Genomic DNA, 14,140 nt, shown 5'->3' with positions numbered 1-14,140 from the left:
GGTTTCAAAATAGCACTAATGTGATCCAACAATTCTTGGATCGCATTTTACTGCGCAGAAGAGCCAAGGGGTTCTAGGCTATTCTACAAATAGTCAAGAGAGTTGCAATATGGGATTCTGCCAAATATAATCCCATGTCAGCAGTCTATATTGTAACCTAATGTGCATTTTCTTTTCAGGCAACCCATAAGAACATATTTATGAGCTTTTTTAAGTGTTGTACTAAAGATCTACAGTGTAGAGGAATCATACAATACAGTTTTATTAAGAATGTATAATGATAATTATCAGTGTTGGGTAGTACTGAATAGCATGTAATCTGGATTATGAAAACTGTAAACAGCCCGGGCGGGATACCATCTCCCAGGTGGTAAATAACATCTTCAGTGAAAAACAAATATTCTTCATCAAAGGCCACAGACTGTATTAGAGAACCATTCAGTTTATCTTGCTTTGTGAAATATGCGGGTGACTGGCAGGTGTAGGCAGTCCCATGCTGTGTACATTTCTCCTTAGTATATTCTTTAAGTAGCAAATATGGTACAGTCCACTTATTAAACATTGAAAAACATTTTTCTTTTCCTTTGTCACCATGTTCACATACACGCTTTGTTCAGACTATGATCCTTGCTCTGGTTATTCTGGTCATATTCCAATTATGTTCCAATTATAGTTTATACCTTGAAAGCAAGATTATTCCTTTGTACATGGTTAGCTGAATATTCAGTTTACATCCATTGAAATGTCAAAATTACCCATAGCCTAATTGTGACTGAGCTTAGATGCTACATGGCAGCTCTCAAAGAACACCTACCACAAGTAGTATCAGTAAATAAAAAAATAAAGTTCCCTCCAATATACGACTTTAGGGCTCAAATGGAAGTTAACAAAAGATAAATTCCGCACAGACATTAGGAAGTATGAGTAGGAAGTGTGAAGTCGAAGCGAGTCAGAAACAGGAAGTTTAAGCCAACCAGAGAGTGGTCACTGTGTGGAATAGCTTACCCGGTCATGTAGTGGAGGCAGACACTTTGGAGATATTCAACACTAGGCTTGATACGATGCTATAGAGACTATCTAGCTTTTAGGTAAACTAAGCGTCAGTTACACGCTGGTGGTAGGAAAATGGTGAGCACTGTTGCGCAAGTGTTCTTGTCAGTATGTTGTGTTATGTCATTTCAAGATGTAATTACTGGTTTGAGCTAGCTAAAAGGTTAGCACAAAGCATATTGCAGCTAGATTACAGAGAGGCCAGAGCATTTCATTTATGTACCTTCATCTGGACACTGTTAAACACACATTCTGGCAAGCAGTGATCATTACATGATTCCCTCTGTTTTCGGGCGAGTGAATAATTGTTGCCTGGCAAGAGAACGTTTCAAGCTGAGAGAGAGCATCACGCCTTCAGATTTGACAGCCGCGTGTTGCTAATTGTGACAGTTCAACGCTTAGATCACTTCATGTGCTGCTAATTCAATACCCCATGCATCATTTTCTCCATTAGAATATGTAAATTCCCCCGATGAAAACAGACAACAACCCCTCTCCCCTTTTCGAGTGCTGAAAGCAGTGGAATAGCGTGTCAGCGTTACACAAGAGGATGGGCTTGGGTTCAAAGTTTAGTTGGGGAAAGGGGCAAGTGTGTGTGTGTATGTAGGCATGCACATGTGTGTGTTACACAAATGTCAACATGATGTTACTTGTATATATGTACCTTAAAGTATATGTAGATTCATAGTCTTGTTTTAGTTTATTTATATATAAGATTCTTTAACATGTAGCCTTGTGCCTCATACACTGTACAAAGCAAGAGAACATTGCATTATACTGTATATCACATTTGGGTGCCATATGTGATACTATGGAATGTGTAATTAAGACAGTATTTATTAAATAAGTCTGAAATAAATCTACATATCCCTGTGAATATGAAGTTTTTTAAAGTGCATGCGAATGTCTTGAATATTTGGATGAATTTTTAATGTAAAAACATAAATGTTTTAGTGAGCTCGTCTATAGCAGACGTCAACACTAATACACGCAGGCCACAATATAGTACATGTGTCCGAAATGTCATGAATCTCATGGCAATGGCATTGATGATGATGATAACATTCTTACCCCATGTGCAGGATATGTCAGCCACCCCCAGTCTCCTGATATTGAAGATGTGTCAAGGAGATTCACTGCAAAAACAGAGGATCCTTTCAAAAAATGCATATCCAATACACACACACACTATATACAGTATATTTCAACCATTTGAAGAGCAAGTTTTTTGGAATGTTTTTTAAATTTTTCTTCTAGCACTCCATTCCTTTCAATTACGATTGTTACATCAGCATTAGAATGTTGACAAGCTGGCTAGCCTTCAAACAATGCACAAGTCTGGTGTTACTTTCACTTTTACATCTTGCAAACCACTCTGTCTGGCACCAACAATCATTCCACGGTCAAAGTCACTTTTCTCCAATTTCTCCAATTCTGATAGTTGATGTGAACATTAACTGAATTAGCTCCTGACCCGTATCTGCATGATTTTATGCATTGCACTGCTGCCACATGATTGGCTGATTAGATAATTGCATGAATAAGTAGGTCCACAGGTGTTCCTAAAAAAATGCTCAGAGAGTGGATACTGTAAACCCATATGGTGGGTATCATGTAGGAATTACAGCCCTTCAAAATGGTCTCATTTAAAAACTATATTTTTACTCTGAATTTGGCATTAAGACATGCAGATTATGAAAGCAAATATATTGTTCTACAAAATGAAGATGAAAGCTTTTTTTTTTCACGATTTATGTGGAATTGGCCATCAAGACATATGACTCATTATGACAGAACGAGCCATTGTGATCTTACACCATAAAGGGCGTCCTAGCATTTGTGCCAGGTGAAGTCATTTAGACAGCAGAATGATCATTTTAACACAGCTCACCCATCCGCCACTGAGTTGTGTTTAATGGGCATCCGTTGTAGAACTACAGTGTTGCCATGCACCTTGTATTTAATCGCTTTCGTGCTGAATGTTTTCCTACAGACACTACAGTCGAGGCACAGAATGACTGTGTGAAGAAAAGGAGATATACTGAGCCCGAGGCCTCTGCACTCGTTCCTAGTGTTCTCAGGAGGCCAAGGATGCCACAAGATAAGGCTTTAATTGGTTGACTGATTGCCATTCAAATGCTTTGAGGTCCTTGATTGGAAGATCGATAAGTCACTCAGCTCCGTCGTCCAGTGCAGGCGTAGACTGTCAGCTGCTCCATCAGACTGCCCCTGCGATCGTCGCCTGCAGCCTGGCTTTAAGATGATGGAACATCCCAGGCCATAACATTGACAACTTCTTCATGGCTCCCCAAATTTATTGATATAGCTTACGCCCGGAACTCGCGCGGGCGAGCTTCAAGGTGACCCGCGCGGCGTTCTCGGCGGGGTATGAGAGTTCCCAGCCATCCATTGCGGTTCCTGTCAGGGCTGCTCTGACCGTGTCACGGCAGGTTTCGTTAATGGATAAACTCCCGCTCACGTTCACCCCCCCCCCACCACCCCTCCCCCGCTTGGGCGCGGAGGCTCCTCCGTCTTCCCTGACACCTGACGGAACGGGACCCGTGACGGATGGGCGGCCCCGCTTCCCCTGCTAAACCCGCTTCCTCCAGAACCCCAGTGCCACTCCGCCCCGCAATCAGGACCATTAACCTGACCCACTTTCCAACGGCCCTGGGACCGAGGAGGTTGACTCAGATGCATTGTGGGCCGTTATCGTGAAAGAAAAAAAAAAAAGGAAAAAAAACAGGCAAGCAGGAGAGATTCCATACAAGGCAATATGCAATAAAAATAACTGTTTCTTCATAGTATAAAACGCCTTGCATGAAATCCGTAATCTTTAATGCTCCCTTTTTCAGGCTCTTGCTAAATATAATCCATAATCCATTCATCGAGCTCATTTTTCATTGAAGCCGTCCAGGTTAATGGTGTAAAATCTGTGCCAAGCCTAACATTTGAACCTGCAACTCTTCTAGGTATGATTCCTGTTCTGTGACCCCCATTACCGTGCCCTGTGTGTGTGGAACGCACTTGAGCGCAGCGCAGAATGGAGAAGGCCCGGCCACTCGGCACAGAGAGACCGCCTTTCTCAACTCTTCCACTGCCCTCGCAGGATGAATGAGCACTCTGCGCTTTCAAGTGTCATTTGATGTTTCCATCCATGCGAGAGTTTCACACTCCCACCTCCCTCCCGTGCCCCGAGAAAACTCTCTCAGCCGCGCGGCTTTGATTAGCAGGAGCCGCTTAACGGATACCGAAGACCGCTCTTTCTCTGCAGCGCTTTCGACGGCTCACCTAACACGCACATTTAATTTGAACCTGAAATTAATTTGAAAATGAGGTTCTTCTGTGAGAATTCCTTGAGTGTCTGAAAGACTTTCGGGGAGTGCGTTTAGTCGTACTCGGGCACACGCCGAGTACGCGGGGTGGATATTTATAGCCGCCTGAATCGGCCAGCCGTTTCACAGAACTACTCTCGGTGCCTTTAAAAAAAAAAAAAAAAAAAAAAAAAGGAACGCACCCAGATTTACTCATCGAGAAGTATCCGTGATTGCACTCGAGAGTGAAGTGAGACACCCGAGGCCCACGCGCAGCAGAAAACCGATGGAGATTCTCGCCGTCTCCTCGAGAGGAACGTGTTTTAATCAGGGGGATTAGAGAGACGAGGTGCCTCGCGCGCTGCTAATTTTCCCGAGCCACCACTGAAGGGGCCAGTGGGTCAGAAAGAGGGAACAGATGGTTCCAGCTCTCTCCCGCCCTCCTTCCCTCCCTCTCTCTCTCTCTCTCTCTCTCTCTCTCGCTTGCTCTCTCTCTCACTGGGCACTTCTTCCTCCAGTATTGGAGAGATGAGGCAGTGGCCTTCTGCAAAATCAAGATGGGAGAGGTCATAGTAATTAAGCTTTCTGCCCGAGTCCGCCAACGACACTCTTCCTTTACTCCCAAAAAAAAGGCCAAAGACTCACTCACCAAGCTTTCGCTCCTCATCTCAGTGAAATCACATGTTATGTTGAGGTCTTATATTGATTCTTAAACTCAATCAGTGCGGTATTAGACTCGTGTTGTCAATTAAAAGAAGATGAGGTATACTTATAAAGTGGGTTAAAATCACTGAAGTTTTTATTTATTTTCTGTTCTTTGTAGATCGCGTTCATACTGTGCTGGAGCTCGGAGACTGCGCTAACGTTCTACCCCTGAGGCAATCTCCACCAAATCTTTCTCCAGACAGGCAATCTTAATAAGCCTTAATTTGATGTAAATGGACTGGAATATCCGCGCGGCAAGTTTAATTGAGACGTGGCGGCTGCCTCGGTGTCTTGCCTCGCGCCCGGTGAGAATACAGAGGGGAAGTTGTACTTGGCGGCTAGCTGTGCGGTCGGGAGATTTGAGATCCGATAGCGCCTCACTGCAGAGAGCTGGCCCAGCGTGACTGTGAAATGGAACCTGACATTTCCACCACGGGCCGCACGGGGAATAGACGTCTGTCTTATGAGGAGCTCTCCCTGTGATACCCTTTCAAAGACTCCCCCCACAAGCGCGGAGACGAACATTTAGCCCGTTCAGCTGGTCGAGGAAACATTTCATCCAGACACCATCGACCTGACAGCTATCTGGCAAGAAGCAATATCATCCTGCTATATCCCCTGGTAATCAATCTACATCCATTTACATAATGTGCTGATATTGACATTGACATCAATACAAATATGTGGAGAGAAACTTGCATGCAAACTCGCAGGCACAGATATGGCACTGTCGATGATTTATATTTTCACTCTCTACCGCCCTCTCTACCCCCCGATTCCACAACAGCTGTCAAAGGTCAAAATATTCAAGTCTGGATGTGCTCAACCACTCAGGCCAGAAGAAGGTTCTGATGGCCAGTCGTAAGACTTCTTGGAAGGCGATAATGGAAACAGTGCCCTGTTTGTTGAAGGAGCAAACGTTGTGTACACCGAGGGGTTTAAACGCGCTCCCTGCAGTGAGCTCCGGATCATTCGCTCATTGCTTTGTAGGGCCCAGAATGCATTTCTGTTTCAAGATGCGTGTCAGAACTCGAGTCTGGCCTGGGACTGCTGCCTTGCAGGGGAACCAAGTGTCACTCTGGAGTTCCTCTGGAGGTTCTGCTGAAATATCGCCCGTCTACACTGAAGCACAGACGTTAAGCACTGTGCCCACAACCTTGGGTTGTACAGTACAATGTGTCAAAGTCTTTAGACACTCGACAGCATTGGAAAGTTATTTAATTATTAAATTATTTAATTTCCCCAATCCTCCCCCTAAAAGATGGGGAACTGCCCCCTGCCCACATAAGATCTCAGTGATTCATTGAGAAAATTACATGCTCTTTAAATCATCTGTTAAACTCTCTAAGAATCGATGTCTCAATAAGTAAATTTGTGGCGGATGTGTGGAAGTGTATGGGCATCGGGCCAGTGGCAGTGCTCAATAACAGCCGTTTAATGATCACAGTTCCTGTTTCCTTTGAACTTTAAAGTGTTACCGGCTCGCTCAGAGTATTTCATTACCCGGGACTGGGCTCCAACCAAAGTCACAATGCCTGAAGGAATCATTTTAATATCCACACTATTTCCTGGCAGTCACCATGGGGACGAAAAATAGTTTTGATTCTTTGTCCCCCCCTCCAAAAAAAAAGTTCAGTTGGCAAAGGCAAGCTGTCATGTCTCTTGCGTTGAACAAAATCTTTTGAACTGACAGAAATATGAATGCCACCAGAACAACAATAATTTTTTGGACACCTGAATAATGGAATTGTGTAACACCATGGCATTTTTATCTGTACACGCTGCCAGACTGAAAAAGGTCATTCAGCGAGCACTTAGGTATTTAATAGACTTATTTTTTTGCTTTTCTGCACAACTGTTGTAATGATTATTTGCGATACTGTCACCTTCCCGTCAGCTTTGACCAGTCTGGCCCTTCTCCGACCTCTCTTTTTAGCAATGTATTTTTGCCCACAGAACTTCTGCTCACTGGATGTTTTTAGTTTTTTGCACCATTCTTGGCAAACTCTAGAGACTGTGGTGCATGAAAATCCCATGAGTTTCTGAGATACTCAAATCACCCTGTCTGGTACCAACAATCATTCCACGGTCAAAGTCACATTAATTGAATTAGCTCCTGACCCGTATCTGCATGATGTTATGCGTTGCACTGCTGCCACATGATTGGCTGATTAGATAATTGCATGAATAAAATGCTCAGTGAGTGTGTACTGTACATCCATATGGAGGGTATCATGCAGGAATACAGCCCTTCAAAATGGCCAGTGTCCAAATACTTACAGCCCTCACAGTATGTATAGAATACATACAGTACAGTAGACATACACAGGTGTGTGTGTGTGTGACTGTGTGTATAGACCCATACTATTTATACTGTACATACATAAGTTTATAGCCCATATCAAAAATATGGTCTTGCAGCTTTGAGTGTTCCATTGGAAACCAATTAAAATACTTAATTCATAGACAGTTTCTGAGTCTATTTTAAAAATTCTATTTTTATGACAAACAATATGAATAAAAATATTGTTTGTTTGCTCTTAGAATTACTCTTTAAACTTTAATTCCACTCATTGCATCAAGTGGCACTTTTTTTCTTGCTTGAGAGCAATGCTATGAATGGAGTCATTTACCTTAGAAACCAACTAATGGCCGCAAGACCCAAAAACGCACTGCACATGTTTAAAAGTCACAGCAATGGATGATTTCTTGGGGAGGCAGTTATTTGAAATAATGCTGACAAATACATTATATAAAATATATGTTTCCGCGTAAGCCTTAGGGAATAGGCAACCCAGAAACCTATTCCTAGGTATCTCTATGGGGAAATTGGAAATGGCCGTCCTATCTCTGAGGTATCTTTACAACCTACAAAATGCAGGGGTGGCATTTCAAGCCTTGGAATATTTGTGACTCAATTGATATGCAATTTGTCTAAATCATAATAATAATATGATTCCCAGTCAAGTACTAATTATAATTATAAAGACATTCATGAAAAACACAATGAATTAAAGGAACATCATTACGTATTCAGCTTCAACAAACTCTTCAAGTGAAAATATCTGAAGTAGCTGGTTTGCTATGAAAGGAATCAGACCTAATAGCTGACGTTTGCACAGAATCAGTGTTGAAGCTTTTAAATAGCAGCCTATACTACATAGTAAGGCTCATGCATGCACCGTGTGTGCTCAATTATTTATGTAAAAGGTGTTAATGCAGTTATAATGTGGGTTACAGAATGTTCCTGATAAAATATTGCTCTATTGGATCACTAATTAAGTGATAATATCAATCAGTCAGCCGATCTTAAGCCGGTCCAGAATAAATTACAATACTTATTATAATTAAAAATTGATATTTAATCATATAATATTGAGTGAAGTTACTGTACAAAAATAATATATTGCATGTTTTGAAATGTGATCACAGTTAATTAGAGAAGGTAATTAGTTAATTAGAGAAGGTTGCAGGTAATTATAAGAAATGATCATAATGTACACCTGTGAGCTACAAGATTCTAATAAATCTTTAAGGATTTTTGGGTGAATTCTGGAAGGAAAAAAATGGGAACAAACCACAACATGAAATAAAGATGCATACACATACATGAATGTCAAAGGTCGCTAACATTTCTATACAGGTATGTATAATGTGTGCACTTTGCTATACTGTTTAACATGTGTATTATGTATGTACATTTATGAGGTCACAGTACTAACATAACCTATCTACTTATCTACTAATGAATTGCATAATACATTTTAATTGTCTATTAATTAGTGTTTTTGCCTATCGGCCATCATATTGATGTCAAAAACCATGGAAAACAGCACCTCGAGTACAACAGAGTACTAGACCTGTGAGCAATCCTTAAACCTCACCCCTTAATTCTCCTAATTAAGCACCATCCATCTGCTTTATGGCTCGACATGATTTATCTTGTACAGGAGGAGGATAAAGGCGCTCCCAGACAAGGTGAGCAATTATTCATCTGTGAATAGAAATAATTAAAGAAACAAACAAACAGGAGTAAACCTGCCTGCGTAACGGAAAAACTGTTTGGTATGGTGTGCTGACAATTAATGAAAAAAAAAATGAAAAAAAAGTATTGCATTCTAATGAGGTATTACATCAAATGCTTTTCACTGCCGACTCTGATTGGAAGAATGTATAGAAGCTCCATACTTTTTAAAAGGCAAAACTAAACAAGGCCGTGTGCCATCTGGTGAAATTCCCAAAATCTTCAGCCAAACAAAAGATGTGTTACTGGTGAGATTCATTTCCCAGCAGCAATTATCTTTTCCCAAATTAAAAAAAACTGAAAATATCTTGATGTGTGGGACATCATTCTATACTCCTGTAGCTCTGTTCTGGAACACAGAAGTTCCCTCAGCATGCAAATACACAAAAATACACAGGCATGAATGCAGGCACACATTCACACAGACAAACACACCATGAGCTTGTGTGTGCATTCCCTCAGCACACAAATATGCACATACACACACACACACACACACACTCACAAATGCACAGACATGCACACACACACACACACACACACACACATATACATATACAGACACAAACAAATGCACTCTCGCACACTCGCACACACACACACACACACACACACACGTTCTGGGCACTGAATTGAAATGTTTTGTTTTCAGAGTGGAGGGAAGCCACACAGATGTGTGGATGAAAGGCCCTCACACAACAGAGGCATTCTGAAGGGAATTCAGCGTTTAGATGTGCCCAGAATGCTGTCATTATTCATGTCTCTGCCACTTTCTTTCCCCAAAAAGAGTAGTCAGACAACCTTGCCTTGCATAAGTAATCAAAACATTTTTTTTTTTTTTTGTAAACGTGATGGAGTAATCTATAATCTGTCACACAAGGGTGGTTCCCGGCAGTCTTTGGGAATTCACAGCATATTTGGGGAAGTCTGATGCAAGAGCATCTTCATTCTGTCTGCATTAATGTGCTCTCTCTTATCCGCTCTGTTCACTCAGAAGTGCTGTAAAGTTCATTTCTCTTTGTTGCATGCCCTTGGTTCCGCATGAGGAGGGGGTTTCAGCAAAATATACGACCATTTTCCCAGCCCCATGTGCCTCTGTGGTTACAGGCCTCGCTCAGAAAATTGTGGGTTGAGTTCATTGCTCAGTCATACAAGAGACTAATTAGTTCCCACTACCTCAATAAGAATTAAAAGAGATAGACTGTAGGTAATGTCCTTGGCACAGACTGCTGTCCTTTTCAGAGAGACTGTCGGCAATGTCTCAGGGATAGACTGTTGTCCTGTTAGAGTAGTGCCATTGGGCTCCAGTTTGTTTCACAATGTAGAAGTCAGGATTCCTCTTTGCCTAATTATGTCATCTCTACTTATATATGATTAGACTAAGCAGGCGACAATCCCCCCTGACGCAATGTGAGGTTAAGTGCAAGGGTCCTACAGCTGTGCAGATTTTATCAAGGCTACAACAGGGGTTGAACCACCAACCGTCCTGGTTCCAATCATGCACCTCAGCTACTAGGCAACAATGATTATAAAACCAATGATTAATTTTCCGAGTATTTATTTGACTTAATTTTACAGTAAAGATTTGCCATGCTGCAGAAATCCATGCTAATAATATATACAGTATAAAAATGTTCATGAATGTACTTTTGGGTTTGATGTTCAATCTAAGTACCATATTTGGAATACAAGTTAAAATGTATTATACAAAACACAATGTCAATAATATTTGACATTTGTATTGCATTGAGTTTACAAATGTGAAAACATTTTACAAATGGTTTTTATGGACTTCCCAAGCACAGAAGATTACCTGATCTGGCATGAGGACTTCATAAAGGGTCTCAGCAGTAACAGACTGTCCATCCATTTTAATCCAACATTGCATCCGACCAGAAGAAGAATTTAAGTACAGTGCATAATACTTTTTTTATACGAATATTCTTTATACCCAGCTCAAGATGAGTGCTGATAATGACAAGAAACTGGGAAGTAGTAATTTTTGCAGCTACTAATAGCTTTTCATTCACCTACTGATGCGTTTCCAGAACTAGCGGAGATGTATATTTAAGCTGGAGTGATGGAAAGAACAGAGCACAAAGATACAGGAACAGGAGAAATAACCACCGACAAACAAATCAACATAATTATAACGGTCTGATGCAGGCAATGTGTCGCTTTAATACCACACTTGTCTCTACCTGTCTACCATTTCTCAAAGGCATATGCTTTTACATTTTTACCACAAGGCAATTTATCTTTTTTAATGATATTGTGTGTCCGCAACTTTTACAGTCAAGGAATTTTAATCTGTATGTAAAGGAGTTTTTTTTTAACAACAACACAAGAGTGCTTGTTCAGGTTGCCAGTTCTGACCTGGTAGGAAACGACAAACAATTGCAATTATTTACAAGTCAAAGAACCCCGGACATTTTCCATCTAATTTAACCGTAATGTGAAGGTGCGGCCATTCGAAAAATGTGTGATATCATCTGCAGGACCTCTGGGAGTGCATTCTAAGCTATCTTTAGGTGCTCTAGCACTTTGAGCATGCTCAGTCTACCATAACTCAGGTATCAGCTTGGTTCCTCTGTTGGTGCAGGAACACCAAATTTTTATCTGGGAGTGAGTTGTGCGGCCTCCCTGGAGGAAACGGGCCAAGGCCGGGCAGACTGCCTCAGAGGGACCCTGGAGGAACCAAGGTATTTTTTTTTACCACATTTGTGTGCAGAAGTGTCAGGCCATTCGAGTCTATTTATAGACGGGGGAATAGCAGTGCCCTGATAGGAGGAGTGAGAATCCAGCGACCTGACCCCTGCACGCTCGCGGTGGGACCCGTTAACATATTGCCGGTTTTCCATCATCAAACAAAGGGGAGCTGGCATGCCGGAGAGAGCCTGGCACCGCAAGGGACTGCAAGCAGATCATTTCAAACTGGCCCTTTTGCAAAGATGCTCACAAAAATTATGCAGTTGGCAACTTTTCTGAAGCAGGGCAAAGGCTGGAAAGAAGCTTACACTGCAGACTATCTGCACTGTAGATCATATTGATATGATATTAGGGGCTTTAGATCATTGGTCTCCAACCCTGGTCTTGGGGTACTACTTGGTCTGCTGGTTTTACACATTGTTGAGACCAAGGTAACCAGGAGTTAACTGTGTAATCAACTACTCTAATTGAAGTGCAGAGTAACAATGAAATCCAGCACACCCTGTGGCTCCCCAGGACCAAGGTTGAAGACCACTGCTTTAGACCAAAGCATCTCTCAATGGCTTCAAATTCCAGAAGGCACCCTGGTGTAGTGTTCAAGCGTGGGGCTTTACCTTGGCAAGTCTTTGAATGGGGCTTTGAATACAAGTGACTGCGCAGCCAACAACTGATGACAGGAACTCCCCGTGCCCACAGAGCAGCCATTGAGACGAAGTGAGCCCTTCAGCAGAGTGCTTCTCTTCTGTATTTATCATATTACCGACGTAACCGTAGAGAGGGCAAATGTGTGAAGATAACAGAAAGGGCTCTTGTTCGGTTAGCCTGCAGTTTTTTCTTTTTGTTGTTAGATTTTCAGGAGCGATTATGTGAAGTGAAAGTGATTCACTCGCTGTGGCGGATGTTTTTGTCCTACAAAGGCACCTAGAGAGAGAGACATAACCTCTCACCCCAGGGACACAGCCTGCACACTTCACTCTCCCATTAAAGCAGCTTAACCAGCCAGAAAACTTAGCCTACATCACGGGGCAGCCTGTAGCCTAGTGGCTAAGGTACACGACTGGGACCCAGTGGGTTGGTGGTTCAAGCCCCCGTGTAGCTGCGATAAGATCCACACAGCTGTTTTTCTCCAGGGGGGATCATCGCCTGTAAGTTGCTTTGGATAAAAGCTTCAGCCAGCTAACACATTATTTATCAGTCCACATGACAACAAAACACAGTTTGGGTGACATCTGAATTAAATATTTGACACCCAATCTAAGCCTGCAAAATACCTAAACAAAATAGTGTTGGATGCCCATGGTGGAAACCCGAGGCATCTAATAATGAGAGGGGTTCCCATTGGTTGTCCATAGAGGAAGGAAGTGGCAGATGTAGGGGGGCGGTCAACTCTATTGCAGAACATCCAATCATTTATGCTACAATACCTTTTATCATTAATGGAATTAATCATTTTAAATAAAGGTCCTCATGATGTACAGTATCTTTGCTTTCCCAGCTTTTCAGCACTGCATCTATAAAGATTTTACTGCTCCTCTCAGACGAAAAATGTGAAGACGTCTTACTGCTTGTTTGCAGAATGAAAAATAACAGACACACACATTTTATTGCAGTCGCTGCTGGGGTCAGTGTTCACTTTTCCACGAGAGTTACACTACAAGCTCCTTTTTTATAAGTTTTCTATTACGCCGCAACTCTGAATTAATCTCAGAGCCATAACGTGTCATAACTCAGCCCTAGGTTTGCCGAACAGATTATCAGACGAACCACGATAAGTTAATTTTGATGTTGTTGTTCCAATGGATTCAGCGCCTCGCTAGCAATCAGGGCAAGCAGTGAACTGTGTCAACAGATGAGGCGTTCTGGTCTGGGCTGGGACTTGTCAGAAATAAATAATAGGAAAGAGCAGACACTGAAGACACGGAATAAGAGGCAGCCGTCTGATGGATCCCATCAGCCAATGCGTTTCCGATCAGGAAGTTCTGACATGTTGTGTCTGGTAGCACAGACAGACTAACGGCGTGCTGAGAAATAACCCTCTGCGGATAGGTACTGATAAACATCCCTCACAAGTGGAAATAGCATGTAGAAAATGGCCTCACACCTTGATTTCCAGAATATGGATGCTTAGAGAACGCTTTCAGCTTTAAGCTTTTATATACTATTCTAGTACTAGGAGTACTTTCTCATTTATTTATTTATTTTTTGATTAGATCACAATTTAGTACATTTTATTGGTATTTAGTGAATTAATTTCAAGATGCATTTATTTCACAGTGACCTTGATGTGCACTGTTTCAAGTGTCGCTCTTGATAAAAGCGTCTGCTAAATAAAATGTAA

The 14,140-nt window shown here is 41.9% G+C and overlaps 1 protein-coding gene across 1 annotated transcript in view; it reads right to left on the bottom strand.

Annotated features, from left to right (window-relative positions):
- The window catches only part of epha8 (eph receptor A8), an 88,732-nt gene that overhangs the window by 55,651 nt on the left and 18,941 nt on the right, over positions 1-14,140 (bottom strand). The window contains exon 2 of the mRNA XM_061219010.1: positions 2,122-2,186. Within this exon, the coding sequence (XP_061074994.1) occupies positions 2,122-2,186 (65 nt within the window). The remainder of the gene's footprint in view (positions 1-2,121; positions 2,187-14,140) is intronic.

The sequence above is a fragment of the Conger conger genome, chromosome 14 (assembly GCF_963514075.1).
Source record: "Conger conger chromosome 14, fConCon1.1, whole genome shotgun sequence".
In the NCBI taxonomy this organism is placed as follows: Eukaryota; Metazoa; Chordata; class Actinopteri; order Anguilliformes; family Congridae; genus Conger; species Conger conger.
The sequence above is the reverse complement of the archived record's forward strand: the minus strand, read 5'-3'. Positions and strand labels throughout refer to the sequence as shown.